The 22,473-nt window shown below is 39.3% G+C and overlaps 1 protein-coding gene across 3 annotated transcripts; it reads left to right on the forward strand.

Moving 5' to 3' along the window:
- The first annotated feature begins 931 nt into the window (after positions 1–931).
- Positions 932–21,870, forward strand: si:ch211-159i8.4 (matrix-remodeling-associated protein 5). 3 transcript variants are annotated; one of them, XM_057849582.1, is made up of 18 exons: positions 932–1,291; positions 2,389–2,548; positions 2,992–3,115; positions 3,393–3,529; positions 8,008–8,137; positions 8,216–8,454; positions 8,874–9,025; positions 10,979–13,828; positions 13,956–14,188; positions 14,272–14,545; positions 14,612–14,767; positions 16,550–17,068; positions 17,165–17,336; positions 17,579–17,836; positions 17,939–18,065; positions 18,224–18,304; positions 18,484–19,630; positions 19,707–21,870. In XM_057849582.1, exons 3-18 carry the CDS (start codon positions 3,029–3,031, stop codon positions 20,258–20,260), a joined length of 7,116 nt encoding a protein of 2,371 aa, XP_057705565.1. In that variant the 5' UTR covers positions 932–1,291; positions 2,389–2,548; positions 2,992–3,028; the 3' UTR covers positions 20,261–21,870. The 3 variants fall into 3 exon arrangements, with proteins under 3 accessions (XP_057705565.1, XP_057705567.1, XP_057705566.1); XM_057849584.1 differs by having other exon boundaries at positions 14,624–14,767; XM_057849583.1 differs by lacking the exon at positions 2,389–2,548.
- Positions 21,871–22,473: the final 603 nt, after the last annotated feature.

Below are 22,473 nucleotides of genomic sequence, written 5' to 3' on the forward strand. Positions count from 1 at the left end.
TTGTTATCACAGTAGATTTTATTACAAAATGAGTTCTCGTGGTACCATTAGTGATACTTCAAGAATCGCTAGTAGAGAAAACGTTAATGATAGCATGTAAAAAAAAACTAAATATATTTACTAGTTTTTCTCAACATAAATTTCTTCTAACATGAACAGCCTTTCATTAGGACATGTTGGGAGCTTTAATTATGTCTTGATGGCCCTGGCAGACCCATTCCCCTACCCTGCCTAAAAAAGTGAAAACGGTGTGTACAAAAGGCCTATTGAGATACATTTGTTTGGAGCTTGACCCAGGAAAAATGAACAAGTCAACAGCTTTACTGTTCCCAAATGGTAATGAGATCAAATACTATGATTTGGACCAGCCAGCCCCTTACTTTGGAGTGAACCATGCCTCTGGGTTTTATGAGAGAAGCTATAAGCCAAACCCAGGTATTCACCTCTGATTATGCAGTAGCAGAGCAGACATGCACTCTGGGGTGTGATCCAACACAAAAGTTGACTCGAATGCTCACAGCATGATGCAGTCTAGTTAAACACCACTGTAAACTGTAACCACAATTAAAAGGAATAAGCGAATACCTTCAAGAGTGAATTTAGACCACGACCAATGCAATCTCTTTCTTGAAATCTCTCTATTCCGTCAAGGAGAAGCTGCAGTAAAACAGGCCAAAATACAGATGTTATGTAGTCCTGTAAATGAATAATAACAACATTCACATAAAATAAACCACCACCATATTCTTTACCATCTCTGCAAATAGTTTCCAAGCAAGGGAACATAATTTCGTGAGAAACAATGTCTGAGATTGCGATAGTTGGCAAACAACAAACCGGAAGAATAAGTAAGAAAGGAATAAAATTTGAAAATAATACCCTAATGTTTTTAGCAGATTGATGCAGAGAGAGGAAGGGAAAGTTTGGGGAGGTGAAGTAAAGGAGCGTAGGTGTAGGAGGGGATGGAGAAGTTGTGCAGCATTCCTGTGTGAACACACCAAAAGGGACCAGAAAGGAGGAAAGAAGCTAATCTGAAATCCAGATGCCTTGAGGACCAACAGAGGGTCAAACTAATCCAAGCACACTCGCAGAGCTCCATCCCTGCTTGTGTTCTCTGTTGTTTTCCCTCACTTTTACAAGTCAGCAGGCATCAAGCGGACTGACACACCAATTGGATACTTTACGCTTGCTTTGTCTTGTAAAACTTTTAAAGCAGCAGTCAAAGCTCCAGGACTTTGTTCAGTGGTCATTGTTTTAATTAGTTCGTATTATCTGATGGAGGAATTTACAGGTGAGTGCATGAAAATATGTTGATTCCCACCTGATTTAATTCAGAGTCTAACACAATTTAATGATACAAATGATTTTTGCATGTCTTCTGTTTTATGTTGGTATGTTCTTAAATGACCAAATTTACAGAAATGTTTTTATTTTCTTCAAATATATTGTGTTCCGTTACCCATTCAGATAAAGCTAAAGCGATTGATAGACCTGGATAGAAAAAAAAGTGGAAATTCTTTGTCATTCTTAATGGAGAAGCTGTTAGTTGGCTCGTCAGTGTGATGTTTTTGCCATGAATATGTGATCTTAACAGCTTGAGGTACACAGAGTACCTTGGCCAAAATGTCTTCTTACCTAAGCCAAGGTCCACTGGGTCCCGTAAAAAATTAATATGATGCCAATGTTGGGTCTTTTTAAAGGTACAAGATGTTACAACAGTAGATTGTAGAGTTTTTACATAGTTTACATTCTTGGTAATCCAGTCATAACTGGTCTGATCCATTTTTACCCTACATTTTTGTGTGGAAAATATCTGGATTTTCGTTTACCTAAAGCCTAATGCTATTTCAAGATCAAATAGGTAAATGAGCTCTTGTGAGATCATCTCTACATGAGCTGTAATGTAAACTAGCATTGTCTCGCTTGAAACCATAACGTGCCAGCCTCACCTGATAACATCCAAATGGTACCTTCAACATATTTTATTGATGATTACTTGATCTGACACCATCCACAGTTTTGAATGACATATGAGGCAAAGGACTGCAGGGATTCTCCCCCTTGGAGTTCCCAGAGGTCACCCTCTGTTGCTTGGAAGCTTAAATCTATTCAACAAGTGTGCCTTTTCAGCTTAGTCTGGAAAGTCGGCTGCACCCTGTGTGGCCCTGTTCACAGCTACCAGGAAGTACCAGGCTGGAATGGGTGCACTGCAAAAGAATGTAAATGTGCCAATGTCAGTAACCATTAACAAGAAAACGCCATTCATAGAGCATATTAAAACGTTGTTTTCCATGAAGACGACAATTCGAGACTTTCTCACTTTTTACCTGTTTTTATTTTATTTTTTTTCTGTCTTCTGTTACTTCCGTCCTTTCCCACTGTCTCCAGAGGGACTGGTAAAGCCATCAGTGAGGAAGACCACGTAGAAATGTAGCTTTGACCAGGAAGACAATTCCAGACCACTTGATATGGGAGACAAGTTGGATTTTTATTGGTCTTTAAAGTCTTGGTACCAGAAGAAGTAGTTCGTATCCTAGAAATATTCGAGGTGAGGGTGAAGACTGTCAAGTAACACTTGGTCAAATATATTAAGAATAAGAATTGCAGGTCTCAGTGCAATATGTATAGATTTGTACATCATTGACCAAATATAAGATATGAGATAATTTCTTGGACTTCAATTTGGCATTGAATTAGGAAGGACCCAGAGAAAAAAATGGAAACTAAAAAAAATGATGGAATCTTGCAGATGAATGTCAGCAGTCATTGTAAATACTGGTGATTTACTGTAGCTTTGTTAAAAATATCCTGTATAGAGTGCATACAATGTACATAATGTACAGTGTAAATATCTGCCATATTGAATTTTTTAAGGTAAATATGACAGGATTGCACTGTGTATATTAATGTGCCAGTTGTTAACTACAGCACCCATTTAAATGCACTGGTAATCTGTACATTTAATTTAAATTACATTCTCACCTCATGCAGATATATTAATGGCTTGAGTCTCTTCAGTGATCCAGTCATGGCATTGTGGTGGTACACTAAGATCCTCTGCAGGCCAGCCGCTGTTTGCGTTTCCCTTCTCCTCACATCACTACTATGTCTAATGGTAAATATCTTCTATCTTTATTACATGGACTAGGTTATTGGTGAGCTTCTACTTTCTTTTTTTTTTTTTTTTTTTTTTTTTTAACTATAGAGTCAGTCACGCTTTCTGCATATTCCTAGGCTATCCATTCATCATCCTCAATGAATGTGTCGTCAATTTTCTTGTCACAATTACATTTTTTAGCTGCCAAACTCCATTCTCTCTTGTTCTGTTACCTAACTTTACCTCTGCCCACTGATACTGGATCACTTGGGTTCTCTTGTCTCCCCTATTGCAGAGTTTCCCTGTACAAGCTGAGCCTCCCTGTCCACAGAGTTGTAGCTGTCCGAGTGTTAAAGATGTTCATTGTACATTCAGACATCTGACAGCTGTACCCAAAAACTTTCCTAAGGACACAGAGCGGCTCAACCTGGGGTAAGATTTGGTTACACTTTGAAATTGCACTTTTGGAAAAATGTATACTTTTTTTTTTTTTTTTTTTTTTTTTTAAACATCAAAGCAGTAATCAGGAAGCTAGCCAACACACAATTCATTGTGCATTTAATATGACAACTTCTGTTGTCTGTTCTGTTCTGTCAAGAGCTAAAGTTTTAGTACCAACATGTGCTTCCAAACTGACCTGGGGAGAGCTCTTAATCACTTCCATGTGGGCTTTGGCATAGCGTATGAAGCTTTCAATGCAGTGGTCTTGCACAATGAGTAGATAAATAACTTAGTCACTGTTTTGGTTGTATTGAATGTGGATTTCATTTATCAATTTGAAAGGTTGCAGAAAAAGTTTCACCATTGTTTGCAGATGTACGGTAAACTAATTTGCATAGGAGGCTCGTTTGATACGAACGTCTAATGTGACAATTCAGGTGCTCAAGTCCTTAATCGGTAGACCTTGTCTTTTGTGTAATAGAGCTTTATCTTGTAGCAGAACAGCTAGACTAATGTTATTATTTGTAAGAGATGCGTTTTTGTTTGTGTTAAAATGTTAGGCGCTACTTTTGTAACCCATCTAAATCAATGCTAGTCTGCATCAAGCAAAGGTGTGTTCTGGAACAGGTTTGGGTAATTTTGTTGACGGGTGCAAGCTTATGCTTTGGAAAGAGGGCAGGATATGTCTGTAATACTGAAGGTTTAAGCACTACCGACTCCCTTTGACCAATAGGCAGGCTTCCTCACTTTCCCTTTAAAATATTGGCTAATTTCTATGCGCCATACATCCTCTACATAAGAAGAAAGTGGTTTGCTTAGTGGACGGTTGACATGAGGCGCATTTGGTACGATGATATACTGTACTAGCTGAATAGAATTTAAATTTGGCGAGGGAGATCTGCGCTGTTAAACGAGCACTTAGCATCAAAGACTTAGCTTGAGAAAAAAACTTTTAAGGTCAAGATAACAGGTGGGATAACAGTTGAGGTCATAGGATAGATGAGTTAAAAAATGATAATGTTCAGAATTGTGTGAGATTTGCATTACCTCAGGATGTTGAAAAGATATAAAGCATTAATCTAATGAGGAAAGATCAGAATCATGAACACGAATAGTTCCATGTTGTGATTGGCTAAGCTGAGTATAACTTTGGGTAAGACACGAGCTGTATTATCAGTAATCAAATTGAGACTCACTGCTTCTTTGCTGACAGGACTGCCCCCCTTGACATTGCAGTTACTCACTGTGTAGCACAGCTGTCTGCAGTTAGAAGCATGGCATTCCGTGGTGGAGTGTTGAGCTCTGCCCAGCTGCAGCGGTGACAGCAGGTGACAACAAACGGTCTGAGACAGGCTAGCCAGTCAGCTGAGTGGGTCCGTAGTGGGAAATTGTGCTCCATATGGTGACCTCTCTCCTTTGCCTGATTATTTCGTCCTGACATTGGATGAATTCAAGTGCAGAGTACAACGCTGTTTGTCCTGAGCAACCGGCTGCACCTGGAGAACTTTATATACAGGATCAGAGTCTGCTGAATGTAGTTGATGGTCAATTTATACTACTATGAAAAGTACAAATACTTTAGCTTGATTTATGAACAACTTAAAAGGACTGTGTTGTCAGCCTGATTTTTTTTTGTCACAGCCTCTGGAAAACTATTTCTTGTTTTAATAGCATAAAACTGCCTTTGGTAGCCAGCAGGTGACAAGAAGGTCCATGGTTCATATTGTACTTGTTCTTAAATTAAATTTGTTTTGGCATTTGACAATGAAAAAAATTGTGGCCTGGTGATTTAACCCATCATTTTTGGTTGGTAAAACGCTGCTGATTTTATCTATTTAATCAAGCTGTTGAAATTCAGGTCTGGGTTCAGGTCTGGATCTACAAATAAGCTAGTGATTCTAACTTCCTCATTATTATTTTACTAATGTGGGCCACAGAGAATCACCAGTTTCTGAGTTTTGTCTGAATTTTGCTGGAAGTGTGTAAGGCTTGACAAATAGAGTCCCGGGAATGAAACTTGGGTAACTCCACTAGGATTGGTCATTTAGCCTGAGATGCTGTTGCCACTTCCAACAGAGTATGTACTCCCCTACAGCCTTAAAATCATTATAGCACAATAGCAGATTCTCATGTAGTTTTCTAACCGCTGAATCACATCATTGAATGTGTCAAAGGAAACACTCAGGTCTTCCAGAACTAAGTTTGAGACTTTGCTTGCATCAATTTTCAGGCAGATATTATGTGTCATCATGATCAGAGTTGTTTCTATGCTGTGGTGGGGCCTCAAGACTGAATAGAAGGTTGAAAGAAAGAAAGAAAGAAAGAAAGAAAGAAAGAAAGAAAGAAAGAAAGAAAGAAAGAAAGAAAGAAAGAAAGAAAGAAAGAAAGAAAGAAAGAAAGAAAGAAAGAAAGAGAAATAGCAACATTATTAGACAGGAAAACATCATAAGCTGTTAGTATACAACTTTTCAAGTACTTGACAAACGAATGGAAGTCAATTCTGTGACATCAAGACTGCTCTTATTTCTATAAACTCAGACTGCAATAGATTGCAAATGTACTATTACAGTGAGGAAATAGAACGAACAAACTTACACGAACGTAAAGTAAACAGACTCATTCAATATACTATTAGGACCCTACTTTTCACAGGGGAGCAATGCTGAAAGTGCTCCCTGGTTGAATTTGAGTAGTTAATGGCCCTCACTCTAAGGAAGCGTTCCATGGTAATTGTATGTTATTCATTTGTGTTGCATATGTGTTTACGTGGTTCAGAGTATGATCACACAGAGACCAAGAGAGCACATCAGCAGACCAGACATTTGGAGGGGGACCAGACCTTCAGGGAACTGAAAGTAATGGACTTTCAAAATCCCAGACCACCCACTTACCCATAGTTCAAAAGCACTGCTTTGGTATACATTCACACCAAACATATTATGTGGGTTTTATTTACATGTGTGGCCTTAATGTTTATCTTTATTCTAGTTTCACTATGGAAATACACTAATAAATAAATGCAGCTCTCAATATTTATCCTCTCAGGGAATATTGCCAAGGAACGTATGGAGAGAAACCAAAATAACAGGACCACAATAGAATAATATTCTCTGTCAGTATTTAAATGTAACTTTGTCCAGTAAATACACAAGTTGGAGGAGTAATTATACTTAATCAAAGATATTAAAAGTGTAAGAATAGGTTTGCTTTTCAGTGTATAACGGAACAAGTATGTTTTCTTGGAACACGGCAAAGAATGCCATTTTTAAAAAAATATGTTTTTTTAATTTCCGACACAATGAGACTTTAAATAACAATGCATTTAGTATTTTTTTAGATAAACAACGCATTTGCTTACATGCAAATGTAACATGGATTATAGGAGACAGTCAGAACTAGTCACAGATGTACCGTACACTCTCCACCTAAAGCATTTGAACAGTAAGGCCAATACGCTTACTTTTGCTGTATTCTGAAAATATGTGTTGAATACAACTCTTTTAGTCACTTCCAACAAATAAAATAAAGTGACTAAAATATAATATAGTAGTTGCAAATTATTTTGCAATAACTGCATCAAATCTGTGACCAGTGACCAAACGTAGATATTCTTTTGTGATGTTTCCAGATTCGCACTTTTTATTTTTGTGAAGCTTAATCCCTTTACCACAAGTATTCTATTTGGCAACTGATCACATGTTTGTTTTAAATCTGGAAATGGATTTATCAGTCTTAAAGCTTCCACGGCTTGCCCATCTTTTTGGTTTGGTCGTCTCCTGCTGTAATCAGTTTGGGGGCAGTGTTTTTTACACTTCGGACAACATGTTTCTGTAGACTTCTAAAGTCATTTTGCTGTCAACTTCTGCTATTTTCAAAGGTTAGGTACCAACACAAACAAGCATTTTTAAATGGCAAACGGCACTTATTATGATACTTCTTAGTAGATGTGAACCTCTGAATCTGGAACGCCTTAGTGTAGCTGCCAAAATTAATTCATCCTTTTTTTTGTTTTTAAGAATAATGTACCTGACTGAAGCATCAGCTTTGCTGTACTATATTTTGCATCTGAAGGATTCTTGGAAAGAAACTGTATACTTATTGTAATGTGCTGAAAGCTACTGTAGGTAATACATTGCAGGTTTCTCAATAGCTCTTTGTATTTTAATTACTGGGATGCCAAAGCTCTATTCACAAAGGCCCCTGCTGCTTCACAGGTATGTTACCAACACCGTTAGCATGGGGCACAACAATCCAAAACCACTGCCAACTGTAGGAATGCCAAATCGCCACGTATCACTGAATATAGGAATAGATGGAATTATTCATGAGTTCTCTTGACACTTTTATTCAGTGTCTTGTGATCCCCTGAGGTCTTGGCACTTCATTTTGTCAATTCCACAACAAAATAATAACTAAAACCTACAGTGAGTTATACCTTTTTTCTTTTTTTTTTTAAATTTCCCTCACAGATATAATAGTTTGACTGAGCTGGAAGTGTCAGATTTCAGGTCACTACGGCAACTTGAAATGCTCTTGATGCATGGCAATGACATAAACGTAGTCCACCCGCGGACATTTTACAGCTTGCGGTCACTACAGGTACTGTGTGTGTGAGTGTGTTGCATCATTACCCATGTTATGTTTAACGTAATATGGACTCTGTATTTAAAATTTCAGATATTGAAGTTGAGTTATAACAAGCTACCAATAGTGAAACCTGGTCTGTTTGATGGTCTGGTGGGTTTGGTTCGTCTTCACCTGGACCACAACCTCATCAGCTTCATTGAGCCATACTCGTTTTCGGGTTTGACTTCTCTCAAACTACTTCAACTGGAAGGGAACCTTCTTAAAGAGCTCCATCCTCATACCTTCATTACAGTGTCACTACTAGGGAACTTTTGGACCTCTGGACTCAAGTAAGTCAACAAAAATGCACTTTTGCGTAAATTTATTGTTGTTGTCTTGTTATAAACATTAATCAAAAGCAAATACCAGTACATAAAATGATACAAAATAATATTATTTATCTTTCTATTGTGGTATTCAGTAACAGTTGTAGCTCATGACAGATTAAATTGACAAAACAACATATTTCTTTTGTTAGAATAATGAGCACAACCTTTCTCAAAACATCTTACAAAGCTTGTTTTACACCCTTAGTTCAAGTTTAAAATCTTAACACGTGAATTTTCCACTACCTCTAAAGAACCAGCCTGGTTGATTGAACTTTTTTAATTCATTCATTCCTTCATTCTTTCATTTTCTTTTTACCTGTCCTGTTCAGCTGCTTAGACAAGGAGAATAGGAATCTGAGTTTGTTTGTTTTTTGTCTCAGACATTTACACCTTTCAGACAATTTGTTGGAACATCTCCCTGCCACTGTACTGAGCACATCTCCAAAACTGGAAATTCTCACTCTTAATGGTAACCCTTGGACCTGTGATTGTCAACTTCACTGGCTGCTGCAGTGGAGCTCTACACATGAAGGTATGACATAAAAATATCAATTACAACTCTTATAGAAATGAAATTTCCAGATCAACAGCAAAATTACTACAGATTTCACTCTTCTGTATTCCAACACAAAACAATCAATTACCGTATATAAGGAAAGAGTAGTGGGGCGTATTGGACTTGGGCCTTAGGTAAGAAGGTAATTAACCATTATCAGGTTGTAGTTTTACAAAATATTATCCAAAAGTGCAGTTTAACTATTTGTGTCATTAGATTTTTCATAAGGGAAAAAAAACAACATAAAGCACCAAAAACAACCGATAGGCCTACAGTGGGGCAAATAAGTATTTAGTTAACCACTAATTGTGCAAGTTCTCCCACCCTAAAATATTAGCGAGGCCTGTAATTGTCAACATGGGTAAACCTCAACCATGAGAGACAGAATGTGGAGGAAAAAAAAAAAAAAACAGAAAATCACATTCTTTGATTTTTAAAGAATTTATTTGCAAATCATGGTGGAAAATAAGTATTTAGTCAATACCAAAAGTTCATCTCAATACTTTGTTATGTACCCTTTGTTGGAAATAATGGAGGCCGAACGTTTTCTGTAACTCTTCACAAGCTTTTCACACACTGCTGCTGGTATTTTGACCAATTCCTCCATGCAGATCTCCTCTAGAGCAGTGATGTTTTGGGGCTGTCGTTGAGCAACACTGATTTCAACTTTCTCCACAGATTTTCTATGGGATTGAGATCTGGAGACTGGCTAGGCCACTCCAGGACCTTGAAATGCTTCTTACGAAGCCACTCCTTTGTTGCCCTGGCTGTGTGTTTGTAATCATTGTCATGCTGAAAGACCCAGCCATGTCTCATCTTCAATGCCCTTGCTGATGGAAGGAGATTTTCACTCAAAATCGCTCGATACATGGCCCCATTCATCCTTTCCATTCTTTCCACCCCCATGCTTCACATTGGGTATGTTGTTCTTCGGATGCAATTCAGTATTCTTTCTCCTCCAAACATGAGAACCTGTGTTTCTACCAAAAAGTTCTATTTTGGTTTCATCTGACCATTACACATTCTCCCAGTACTCTTCTGGATCATCCAAATGCTCTCTAGTGAACCACAGACGGGCCTGGACATGTACTTTCAGTAGGGGGACACGTCTGGGAGTGCAGAATTTGAGTCCCTGGCGGCGCATTGTGTTACTAATAGTAGCCTTTGTTACTGTGGTCCCAGCTCTCTGTAGGTCATTCACTAGGTCCTCCTGTGTGGTTCTGGGATTTTTGCTCTTGTTATCATTTTGACCCCACGGGGTGAGATCTTGCATGGAGCCCCAGATCGAGGAAGATTATCAGTGGTCTTGTATGTCTTCCATTTTCTAATTACTGCTCCCACAGTTGATTTCCCTACACCAAGTGTTTTACCTATTGCGGATTCAGTCTTCCCAGCCTGGTGCAGGTCTACAATTTTTTCTCTGTTGTCCTTCGACAGCTCTTTGGTCTTGGCTATTGTGGAGTTTGGAGTGTGACTGACAGGTGGTGTCTTTTATACTGATAATGAGTTAAAACAAGTGCCATTTATACAGATAACGAGTGGAACCTCGTTAGACCTCGTTAGAAGAAGTTAGACCTCTTTGACGGCCAGAAATCTTGCTTGTTTGTAGGTGACCAAATACTTATTTTCCACTCTAATTTGGAAATAAATTCTTTAAAAATGTAACAATGTGATTTTCAGTTTTTTTTTCTCCACATTCTGTCTCTCATGGTTGAGGTTTACACATGTTGACAATTACAGGCCACTCGAATCTTTTCAAGTAGGGAACTTGCACAATTGGTGGTTGACTAAATACTTATTCGCCCCACTGTACATATTTTTCAGCATGCTTAGCTCTCAATGGTCAATCCATAATTGCCCAATTTACTATCATCCACCTTTCGATTCCACAACTTTAATAAACTTTAATCTCTTCTGTTCTTTTCTCAGGAGTAATAAAATGTAAAAAGGAACGTGAGACAAGTACAACAGAAATTTGTCCTCAGTGTTTCTCTCCTCAACCCCTGAATGGAACCCACATTTTTGCATTAAGTGAAAATCAGCTAACCTGTGAAAGACCAGTTCTTCGCTCGTCCCTCAAACTCTGGGACAACCCTCTATGGGCTGAATCTGACACAGAACCTGACCTCCCATATACCCGGGACTTTGAGAAGCCCTTGGGCCACCTAAGCTTTGTCTTCTCAGATAGCCATGGAAATAATGCTCATGTCGACTGTGAAATGCGGCACCCAGGAGACAGTTCAGATATAAACTGGACGATAAATCCACGGTCGGCTCAAGGGCTGTCTGTCAATGTATCATTGGCAACTATCCTTGAGTGTGAGATTGATAGGGAAAAATTACAAAATCTTTGGCAACTGGTCGCATATTACTATGAAAGTCCCGCTATCTTGGAAAGAGGTCAACAAAGACATAACACCAGCAGAGCAACTTATCAATATGCCCAAGTTGCAAATGAAAATTCACCTTATTTCACAGACTTAAAGGGTTATTTGGTGGCAGAACCAGCATGGTTGCTTCAACACAGAGTCACGTTAAAACTTAATAGACAACAAACAACAACCAAGAAATTGGTTATGGATTTTACGACCATAATCACCAGAATAATCAACAGCCACAGACGGCAGCAGGATGACGATGACCTTACTTCCTCTTGGGCAATGATTGACCGCGGGACTGCAGGGCGGGTTAAGACTGCTCTTGAGGGGTCAAAAGTTCATTTGCAATGTAGTGTTGTCACTTCACAGCAGGGGGTGAAAGTGGAGTGGATGCTTCCAGATTTGTCAATCGTGGACAGTTTGACTAATAAACTCCAAATTGATGACACGGGAGATCTCGTGATCATGAATGCATCTCAGTCTGACTCTGGCCTATATCACTGTATGATCAAAACAAAGGCAGGTGTGGATTTGATCTCTTTGAGGCTTACTATTAAAGAACGATTGCCTAGCCCTTCTGCTTTTAATGGCCAGAAAATTATCGTTGAAAAGGGAGGGTCAATCTCCCTCCCATGTGAGGTCATATCAGTGCAACCTAGTCAAACAATATGGTACATGCCCACAAATAAAGTGCTTCTCCCGACACAAAAGACAAGAAAGGCAGCTGTAATGCAGAATGGTACTTTGGTGGTGAGGAAATTGATGGTAGAAGATTCAGGGGAGTACAGTTGTTTGGCCTCAAATCTCTATGGAGTTGATATGCTGTCACACATGGTGGAGGTAACAGGGGAAGAGCTGCCTTATAACTCTGAAGAAAAGACAGAAACAAGGCAGAATATCTTAAACCCTGATATAGAAGAGGGTTCCGCAGGAGATTACCAAGAAACAATTCGCTCTTTTGCAACACAGGCTCCAACATTGGGAAACCAGCAAAGCAATCCTGATTCATTTTCAAACAAAAACTCAAAGAGAGATTTTAAACGAAAACCCACCATCATTGCGAAGACATTGGAACCAAATTACTGGGCAGAGGTTTTGGCTAAAGCCAATTCTAAATTACCCATTGCACAAGACCCAGAGTTGCCATTACTGGATTCTACCACTGTAAGTGCCCTGGACAGTTTGCCCAACCCTGCAACTCCAATTTCGTCCTATAAAATTGCCAACAATTTTCCCATTACAACTACTTCTAACTATTGGAAAGAATCAACAACGGAAGAATCACGACCCAAAACTTCACAGACACAACTGATCAGAAGTACAGAGTCCTCCCTTCAAAATATTAGTGAGATAACAGAGAAAAACAACAGAGTAACTTTAATTGTCAGAACCCCAGCTGAAAAAACTGAAACCCTGAAATTTGGTTCGGGCAACAGGAAATTTATCCCTGGTCGCTCAAACCGGAGAAGGCCACCTTTTAGAAGACGAAAACCACCTGCAAGAAAAATTATTCCTGACATCAAATCATTTCTGAATTCCTCAATAGCGCTCAAATCTAATGCTCCTCCACCAATGTCAACAATTATTACTACAACCACCAACACCACTTCTAGTTGGACAACATCTGAACAAATCACTGTGACTCCTTACTATCAGATAGAACAAGTTGGAGATAATGAGAATAGTGAAAGCATGGATGAAAGAAAAGAATCAAACTCTGAAACTCATAATCCAGTTCAAGATCTTGAAAGTACTCAGAGAGGTTCTCAATCAGTGAGTGAAAAAGAAATACAATTAAAAAATTCTTCTGATGTACAAAAGAATGCAACGCAGAGAAGGTTAAAAACAATAATTACAGGAATCGGAACCCAAACGATGAACACAGCGCTAGCGATAGAGACCGAATCACCTAAAAATGAGTTAGTTACACAGAGTTATGATATGTCGGATAACATACTTTCAATTTCAACATCTCAAACACCAAAATCAAACATTCTGCCTTCATTTGAACAAATATCACCTACCCAAGCTAAAGTTGCATCTCACAAAGTAATCTTCAACGATTCAGATCCAAGTATGGAAAATTTGAAAAAAGACAACATTCACATGGAAAATAAAGAGGTGAATAATGCAAAAGCAAAGTCTGAAAACCCTTATGTTCCCAGTGTCTCCATTCACCCCTGGCTACATCAGTACAGGCAAGTGCCAGAGCAACCAAACTCTGCTCAGATGCCACACATACATAAAGACAGAAATCTAGAGAAGCTGGGAGATGTAGATCTCAGAAGCCCACCACTTCCTCCCCATATTGTCCCAACTTCCTACTGGCCTTCAAACCATCATCATTACCCTATTTATCCTCAGTGGCCTGGGCAACGGTCATTTCCTCATCCCAAGCATGGTAAGTACTGTAAATATGTTTTGTAATTGTTAATACTTAAGTCAAAACAACTAAATTGCTCATTCTGTGTTGGCTTGTTGCTGTACTGTATGTTTCAGATATCTACATGATTTGCTTTATCTTCCAGGTGCTGCACCATACATTTTGCCTACACATGAAACCAGACTTTTTCCTCATGGACAAGCCCAAAACTTAGTTGCTACCAACAGACCAGAGATCACAGATAAAACATTGAAACCCACAACCAGGACCATCGAACCAACACTAATCCATTCTTCAGATCAAAATAATCCTTTGGATGTCAGGACTCAAATCAGAGATCAACTGTTGCTATCTAAGTTGAGGAACAGATATAGACAGGTACTGTACATCTCTGGTCATTTGTGGTTATGAAAATCATTGTGTATGTTTGTACTAATTGCATGTTTACATTTTTTTTCAAGGCATATATCGACCGTCTATCCCAGCTTGGAAAGATAGTGACACCCAAACCTCGCATAAACAACAACAATCCTCCAAACCAAATTCAACCCAGTCTCAAACCTCTTGCAAGACCTTCACTCCTCAGACCACCAGTACCGACACACTCCTCTGCCCTGCAACCTACAAACATCAGTAAACCCACAGCATCCTCTTTCTCTGATTATAATTTGATTCCTCACGCTCACCATGCTACAACCCCAGGATTACAGCAGGAAGTTCATTTGCCAGTTAGAGGTATGCATTTTTATATACTAGTACAAGCATTTTATTGAAAAATGTTTTGATGATTTAATTTTGAAGTGATGCTGTTAGGAGCTGGTGTTGGTAGGACCAAACCTCGCATCACTACAGTGAACAAAGCCAGTGTGTCAGTCCTGGCAGAGGGTGATGTTGTTCTACATTGTGAAGCAACGGGAATTCCTGAACCAAGCATCTCATGGACAAAGGTATCCACAGGTAAAATGCTGAAATAGTGAAGCCATGTGCAACCTTTTAAATCCGAGAATGTTGAGTTTTGCATTTGGATGCAACATTTTGTGCGGTTTTACTATACTGGTCCTTCTCAAAAAATTTGTATCTTGTGATAAAGTTAATTATTTTCTGTAATGTACTGATAAACGTTAGACTTTCATATATTTTAGATTCATCACACACAACTGAAGTAGTTCAAGCCTTTTATTGTTTTAATATTGATGATTTTGGCAAAAAAAGTCCAGAAAAACAAAAATCCCTATCTCAAAAAATTTGCATATAACGAAAAGGTACTCTAAAGAAGCTACTAACCTAATCATCTGAATCAACGAATTAACTCAAAACCCCTGCAAAAGATTCCTGAGGCTTTTAAAAACTCCCAGCCTGGTTCATTACTCAAAACCGCAATCATGGGCAAGACTGCCGACCTGACAGCTATCCAGAAGGCCATCATTGACATCGTCATGCAAGAGGCTAAGACACAGAAAGAAATTTCTTAGCGAATAGTGCTGTATCAAGGCACCCAAGTGGGAAGTCTGTGGGAAGGAAAAAGTGTGGCAGGAAACGCTGCACAACTAAAAGAGGTGACCGCACCTTGAGAAAGATTGTGGAGAAGGGCCGATTCCAGACCTTGGTAGACCTGCAGAAACAGTGGACTGAGTCTGGAGTAGAAACATCCAGAGCCACCATGCACAGGCGTGTGCTGGAAATGGGCTACAGAGGTGCCACATTCCCCAGGTCAAGCCACTTTTGAACCTGAAACAGCGGCAGAAGCACCTCACCTGGGCTACAGATAAGCAGCACTGGACTGTTCCTCTGGGGTCCAAAGTACTTTTTTCAGATGAAAGCAAATTTTGCATGTCATTAGGAAATCAGGGTGCCAGAATTTGGAGGAAGACTGAGGAGAAGGAAATGCCAAAACGCCTGAAGTCCAGTGTCACGTACCCACAGTCAGTGATGGTCTGGGGTGCCATGTCAGCTGCTGGTGTTGGTCTACTGTGTTTTATCAAGGGCAAGGTCAATGCAGCTAGCTATCAGGAGATTTTGGAGCACTTCATGCTTCCATCTGCTGAAAAGCTTTATGGAGATGAAGATTTCATTTTTCTGCACGACCTGGCACCTGCTTACAGTGCCAAAACCATTGGTAAATGGTTTACTGGCCATGCCATTACTGTGCTCAATTGACCTGCCAACTCTCCTGACCTGAACCCCATAGAGAATCTATGGGATATTGTAAAGAAGAAGTTGAGAGACACCAGACCCAACACTGTGGATGAGCTTAAGGCCCTATCGAAGCATCCTGGGCCTCCACAACACCTCAGCAGTGCCACAGGCTGATTGCCTCCATGCCACGCCGCATTGAAGCAGTCATTTCTGCAAATGGATTCCCGACCAAGTATTGAGTGCATAGCTGATATAATTAATTGAGGGTTGACTTTTTTGGTTTTAAAAAACACTTTTTTGTATTGGTCGGATGAAATATGCTAATTTTTTTAGTTAGGGATTTTTAAATTTTTTTTTTTTACTTTTTTGCCAAAATCAGCAATATTAAAACAATAAGGCTTGAACTACTGCAGTTGTGTGTAATGAATCTAAAATATATGAAAGTTTAATGTTTATCAGTACATTACAGAAAATAATGAACCTATCACAATATGCTAATTTTTTTTAGAAGGACCAGTATATGAAGATGAACATTGGATTTTTCTACATGTGCTTGACTCATCCATTTTCTTCCTTTTTGGGGGTGGGGGATTTCCCCTTCAGGTGCCACCATTCCAGCCAACAACAAGCATGGTTCCCGGTTTGAAGTCTTCAAAAATGGAACTTTTGTAATCAAAACAGTACAGCTGCAGGATAGAGGCCAGTATCTCTGCACTGCCCAGAATAAATTTGGATCAGATCGCATGGTTATTACCTTAGCGGTCCAGACTGAGGCCCCCAAGATCCAACCTCCCAGATCCACAGAGATCGCAAACTATTTTGGGAAAGGCGTGAGCCTTGACTGTCTTGCTTCCGGAAAACCCCCAGCACACATTTCTTGGATTCTACCAGATGGAACATTTGTCCGAGAAATTGGGACCATTAATTCTCCCATCTCTAAAATGTCACTGCTCGAGAATGGAACACTGCAAATGCAGTCAACCAATTTCTCTAGTAAAGGAGACTATAAATGTATTGCAAGTAATGCAGCAGGTGCTGATACAGTCACTTATCATCTTCATGTTGCAGCTTTACCTCCAAGTATCAGTGAAGCTGCAAGTGACACTTTGATTATTCCAACAGGTATGGAACATACAATGTCCATAAAGTCATAACTACTGTAGCCTAATGAGTAAAAATACACTCAATGCAATGTATTAACTAATTACATCTACACAGGAAGGAACGTATATGTCCATTGCTCCATGAAGGGTGAACCTTTGCCCACTTTGAAGTGGACACTGCCATCAGGGATCCATGTTAGGCCATCACAGTTTCTGGGACATAAACTCTTTGTCTTTCCCAATGGGACACTGTATTTCAAAAATGTCTTACCAGCTGATGCAGGGAGGTATGAGATTATCCATGAAATAATTGGAGAGTAAAGTAACAAGTATATTCTTAAGGGTCACTTTGAAAGTTTGTGTTATTCGATCATTTTAATGAAAGAGTGGTCAAATTAAGATAATTAGAGATACCATCGGTTATGTCTTCACTGTTGGTCAATTATAGAAGTTTCTAAAACAAATGCTTGTGATTAGTTTTGGTACATGTTTAAAATATAAATTTAGGTTTTCATTGATCTCCACACAGGTACGAGTGTTCAGCCACAAACACGGTGGGCATTGCAAAAAGAACCGTGCGTCTTGAAGTGCGGGCAGACTCCTCTTCACATTTCCGCCATCCTTCTCTTCCTTTCCCTCCTACTCATCATGCAGTGCCATCGCGCCAGCACTCAGTCTCAGCCATGTATGGTTCTGCTGTCTACTTACACTGTCCAGAGTCAATTGGATCTCCAAGGGGGACCGTCTGGCAACTGCCATCTAAAATCATCATGGAGCATCACTACAGGTTACCGAATACAGATTTTGAATGGGAAACTTTATTTGGTCTGATATCAGACTAGAGTATGGTTTAATCCCGAAATAATCTCTCGCTTTTATCTGCTCCTAGTCCAGAGAGACCAATTAAAGTTTTCCGGAATGGGACCCTGAGGATACTTCAGTTAACAGAGCTGGATGGAGGAAATTATTTGTGTTTTTTTCAGCGACCCAATGGAGAGGACATGGAGGTCTTTCGGGTATGATAAAAAATTACCAATTAGCATGTGTATTTATTTATATTTGCCACAATACTTCCTATTCTCTCAATGTTCACACAATGAGTAGTGACCGTATACAATGTGAAGAAAAATGTAGGTCTCCCCTCTCATTAATTTGTTCCATATTTCTGTATTAGTTGGATGTCTTGATGACCCCGCCTAGAATCGAACATGTGAGAACAGTACAACCGAGAGTCAGTTTTGGAGAAAACGTCCAGGTACTGTTTGTACAGGAAACAGGTTAAATCACACGCAGCATTGTGGTTGAGAGGGTGAAGTGAAAACATGGAATATGTAACTAACAATTTAAATACAACTTTTTTTTTTTTTTTTTTATGGGCGTCAGTAAATCAATTTTACTTCAGTTACTGCAATTTGTGTTTTATATCTTTTTTAGGTCGACTGTGTTGCAACAGGACTCCCAGATCCTGAAGTCTCTTGGAGTCTACCAGATGGAACGCTAGTCAACAATGCCCTCCAGTCGGATGACAGTGGCTATCGCAATCGTCGCTATGTTATTTTTGGCAATGGTACATTACTTCTCCAGCAGATGGACAAAAAAGACGAGGGTGACTACACTTGTTATGCCAAGAATAAACTTGGTAAAGATGAGAGGAAAGTTAGTGTCAAGGTTGGCCCGAACGCCCCAAGGATTACTTTCAAATTTCCATCCCAGGTTACGGTAAAATATGGAGAAATTGCTCAACTGAGCTGTCAGGCTACTGGTGAACCCACACCCCAAGTCTTCTGGATCTCACCACGAAATGAAGTCATTCCCACGTTCTCGGATAAATTTGAGATAGTGGGAAATGGCATGTTGGTGGTGAAAAAAGTAACACTTACTGATGAAGGGAAATATGCCTGTGTGGCACGAAACTCTGCTGGCGATGACATTAAAAACATTATTCTTGAGGTTGAATCCAAGCAACCAGTTATCAACGGTAACAACGGGAAGAGTGTCAAAAAGGTTACAGGCATTTCTTATCAAACTGTACTCTTAGATTGCAAGGTCGAAGGGAAACCTGAGCCAAAGGTTTGGTGGGTTACCCCTTACGGCCAATCACTCCAACTCTCCTACCTAAGTGGTCGCTTCCAAGTACATCAAAATGGGAGTTTGGAAGTGAGAGGAGTGAGAAAAACAGATGAAGGGAGGTACATGTGCCTGGCAAAAAACCAACTCGGAGAAGCATCCCTTTTAGTTGAATTAGATGTAGCTCCCATAGCAGAAAAGCCAAGTTTTGCTGTTCCTAACATAGAACTCTTATCGATAAAAGATAATAGTGGGGAATTGTATCTGCACTGCCTTGCCCGTGGAAAACCAAATCCAGAGTATGTATGGATACTACCCAATGGGACAGCATTGATGCCTGGTGTTAAACTACAACGCTTCACCCACCATCAGGGAAATGGAACTCTGTGGATCCATCAGCTTTCTGCAAATGATAAGGGAGTCTACAGGTGTCTAGCAAAGAATGTGGCTGGGCAAGCAGAGAAGCGTTATGCACTGGAAGCAGGACGGAAGCCAGTGATCAGAGGACCGACTGGTAAAATATACGTTTCACTTGATATTACTTGTCTCATAGCCAAATCTTATAGTACTGTTGTATTTCAAATTTTCAGGTGGAATAAAGATCACATATGGCCAAACTCTCAACTTACATTGTATCACGGATGGCTGGCCGCAGGCATCGATCGCATGGACCCTACCCAATGGCTTTACATTGGATAAACCTCAGTCAATTGGCCGAGTTACTTTTCATGCCAATGGGACCCTCCAGATGAGACAGATTGCGACTTTTGACAAAGGAACATACATCTGCAAAGCATCTAACTCTTTTGGCACATCAACATTGTCGTACCCTATCACAGTAATGGTCCATCCACCACGCATCACAGGCATGCTGCCTTCCATCACCAGAGTGAACCGTGGATCACCTGTTAAGTTAAATTGTGTCGCAACAGGTGTACCTAAGCCGGAAATCTCCTGGACTTTACCTGGCCGTACAACGCTGATTCCACATAACCGCTACATAGTTCAAGGAGGGATCCACATGACAGAGGACGGTAGCCTGGTAATACAGAATCCAGTGCTCATGAACTCTGGTATTTACAAATGCAATGCTAAAAATGCTCTCGGAACAGATTTTAAATCTACATACATACAAGTGATCTAAGGGGAATGTTGACACACCTTCTATGAGGGAACAGTGAGGTAAAGACACACTCAGAAATAAAATAAAAACTGGATAAGGATATGTTCATAAAGATGTAAATAACAAGAGACTCAACCACAATACGTTTGCCCAGCGACAAGCCACTGTAACTGGTGGAAGCTTTTTACTTTGCATTTTTTCTCAAGTCATTTAGTATTTTTAAACCTAAAAATGCACTTCTTTGTCACTTAAGCAATATCTTAATTCTGACTTGGAATTGCTTCAGTTTTCTTTTCAATAAAATAACTTATAAATGAGGACTGCATTGTAACAATGGACAAGTCTTGTAATTACAGGAACCCATTCTAGGTAACAGATTTAGGGAAAATAAAAAAGGGGTAGAATCACAGAATATAAAAAAAAAGGATGACTGTCACACAAAGAACCCTTAAAAACATGAATGTTCTATTAAGAAACTGTAATAACTTCACAGCAACACAGTTACAATGCGGGTACAGTATATGTGAGTGCTATTAAATATCCAATCTTACAGTACATAACTGTAAATAAAACAACAACAAAAAATGGTGTATCGTCCTATTTGTTTGTTTATCCATCTATTCATCACTGAGTAAGCTAGGTGCCTCTTGGTTTATGGTGGACAGCAGATGTACTGTGCTATTATGCTTCTGGATCATCAGCCATTCATTCCCTAATCCTGATTGAAAGGTAAAGATAAATTCTACATTATTCCTGTACTGTGTTCATCCATGTTTTATTCTCAAAGCAAAACGAAAAAGAAATATGTTTCCTCTGTATCTTACGTTTTACTTTTTTAATATGAAAAAAGTGCTGTTGTTGAAATGGTTATTAAAACGAACTAACTAGCGGTTGGCCAAGACTTTTGCACAGGAATTGATATCCTCAAATGTATTACTGAGTGTGAACTATGTGTATACTGTTTTTCATGTGTATGATTTTGGGGACCAGATTCTTATTCAGATCTAGGGAACATTGAAGGTTTTAAGAGTGTTCAATGTTAATTTGATTAAGACTATTTTTAATGTACATGTTCTCTTTTTTTAATTTGGTTTAATTGGTATGATGGTTTAGACTGCAATATCCCTCAAATTCTATAGAATGCCTTAATTGGATAAAAAGTGGAGAAAGCCTCCTCGTGTGGGCAATTCTTTATTTATTATGCAGAATTCTTGAATCAATCAAGTTCAATAAAGCCATGCCTTCAGTGAATAGTTTATTAAACTCTTTTGCCATTATGTATTTGCTATTGGCTTACAAATGCAGATATCTGCCGATGTTCCAAACAGTAGATTCTTAAGGACACCTGTAATAGTCTGTCTTAACCCATCCTTTAGCACCACTTAGAGGTTAATGGTTGTGTTTCAACACAAATATCTTTTACTGAATTAGGCCCACAAATTTGATTGTTAGATATCTTGACTAACACTGACTTTCTGTTTATCAGTATGCTGTAACACTAACAACTACCTTCATATATAAGAGCTGTGTCATTGATGTCATGCAATGTTAAAATATCCACAAGTCATATCATATAAATAATATGTGGATTCACATGCAGGCATGAAAGCTCTTTCAACATGATCATACACAGTGGGCAAATAAGTATTTAGTCAACCACTAATTGTGCAACTTCTCCCACTTGAAAATATTAGACAGGCCTGTAATTGTCAACATGGGTAAACCTCAACCATGAAAGACAATGTGGGGAAAAAAAAAAAAACAGAAAATCACATTGTTTGATTTGTAAAGAATTTATTTGCATATCATGGTGGAAAATAAGTATTTGGTCAATAGCAAAAGTTCATCTCAATACTTTGTTCTGTACCCTTTGTTGGCAATAACGAAGGCCAAAAGTTTTCTGTAACTCTTCACAAGCTTTTCACACACTGTTGCTGGTATTTTGGTCCATTCATCCATGCAGATCTCCTCTAGAGCAGTGATGTTTTGGGGCTGTCGTTGGGCAACACGGACTTTCAACTCGCTCCACAGATTTTCTATGGGGTTGAGAGCTGGAGACTGGCTAGGCCACTCCAGGACCTTGAAATGCTTCTTACGAAGCCACTCCTTTGTTGCCCTGGCTTTGTGTTTGGGATCATTGTCATGGTGAAAGACCCAGCCACGTCTAATCTTCAATGCCCTTGCTGATGGAAGGAGATTTTCACTCAAAATCTCTCGATACATGGCCCCATTCA

This window comes from Corythoichthys intestinalis, chromosome 11 (assembly GCF_030265065.1).
Source record: "Corythoichthys intestinalis isolate RoL2023-P3 chromosome 11, ASM3026506v1, whole genome shotgun sequence".
NCBI classification, from domain to species: domain Eukaryota; kingdom Metazoa; phylum Chordata; class Actinopteri; order Syngnathiformes; family Syngnathidae; genus Corythoichthys; species Corythoichthys intestinalis.

Excerpts from the sequence above, each read along its gene's own strand:
- si:ch211-159i8.4 (XM_057849582.1), top strand. The coding sequence starts at position 3,029 with ATGGCATTGTGGTGGTACACTAAGATCCTCTGCAGGCCAGCCGCTGTT. Across the intron at positions 17,069-17,164 it reads CACTTTGATTATTCCAACAG|GAAGGAACGTATATGTCCAT; the intron begins GTATGGAACATA and ends ACATCTACACAG. Across the intron at positions 18,305-18,483 it reads GTTTTGGAGAAAACGTCCAG|GTCGACTGTGTTGCAACAGG; the intron begins GTACTGTTTGTA and ends TATCTTTTTTAG.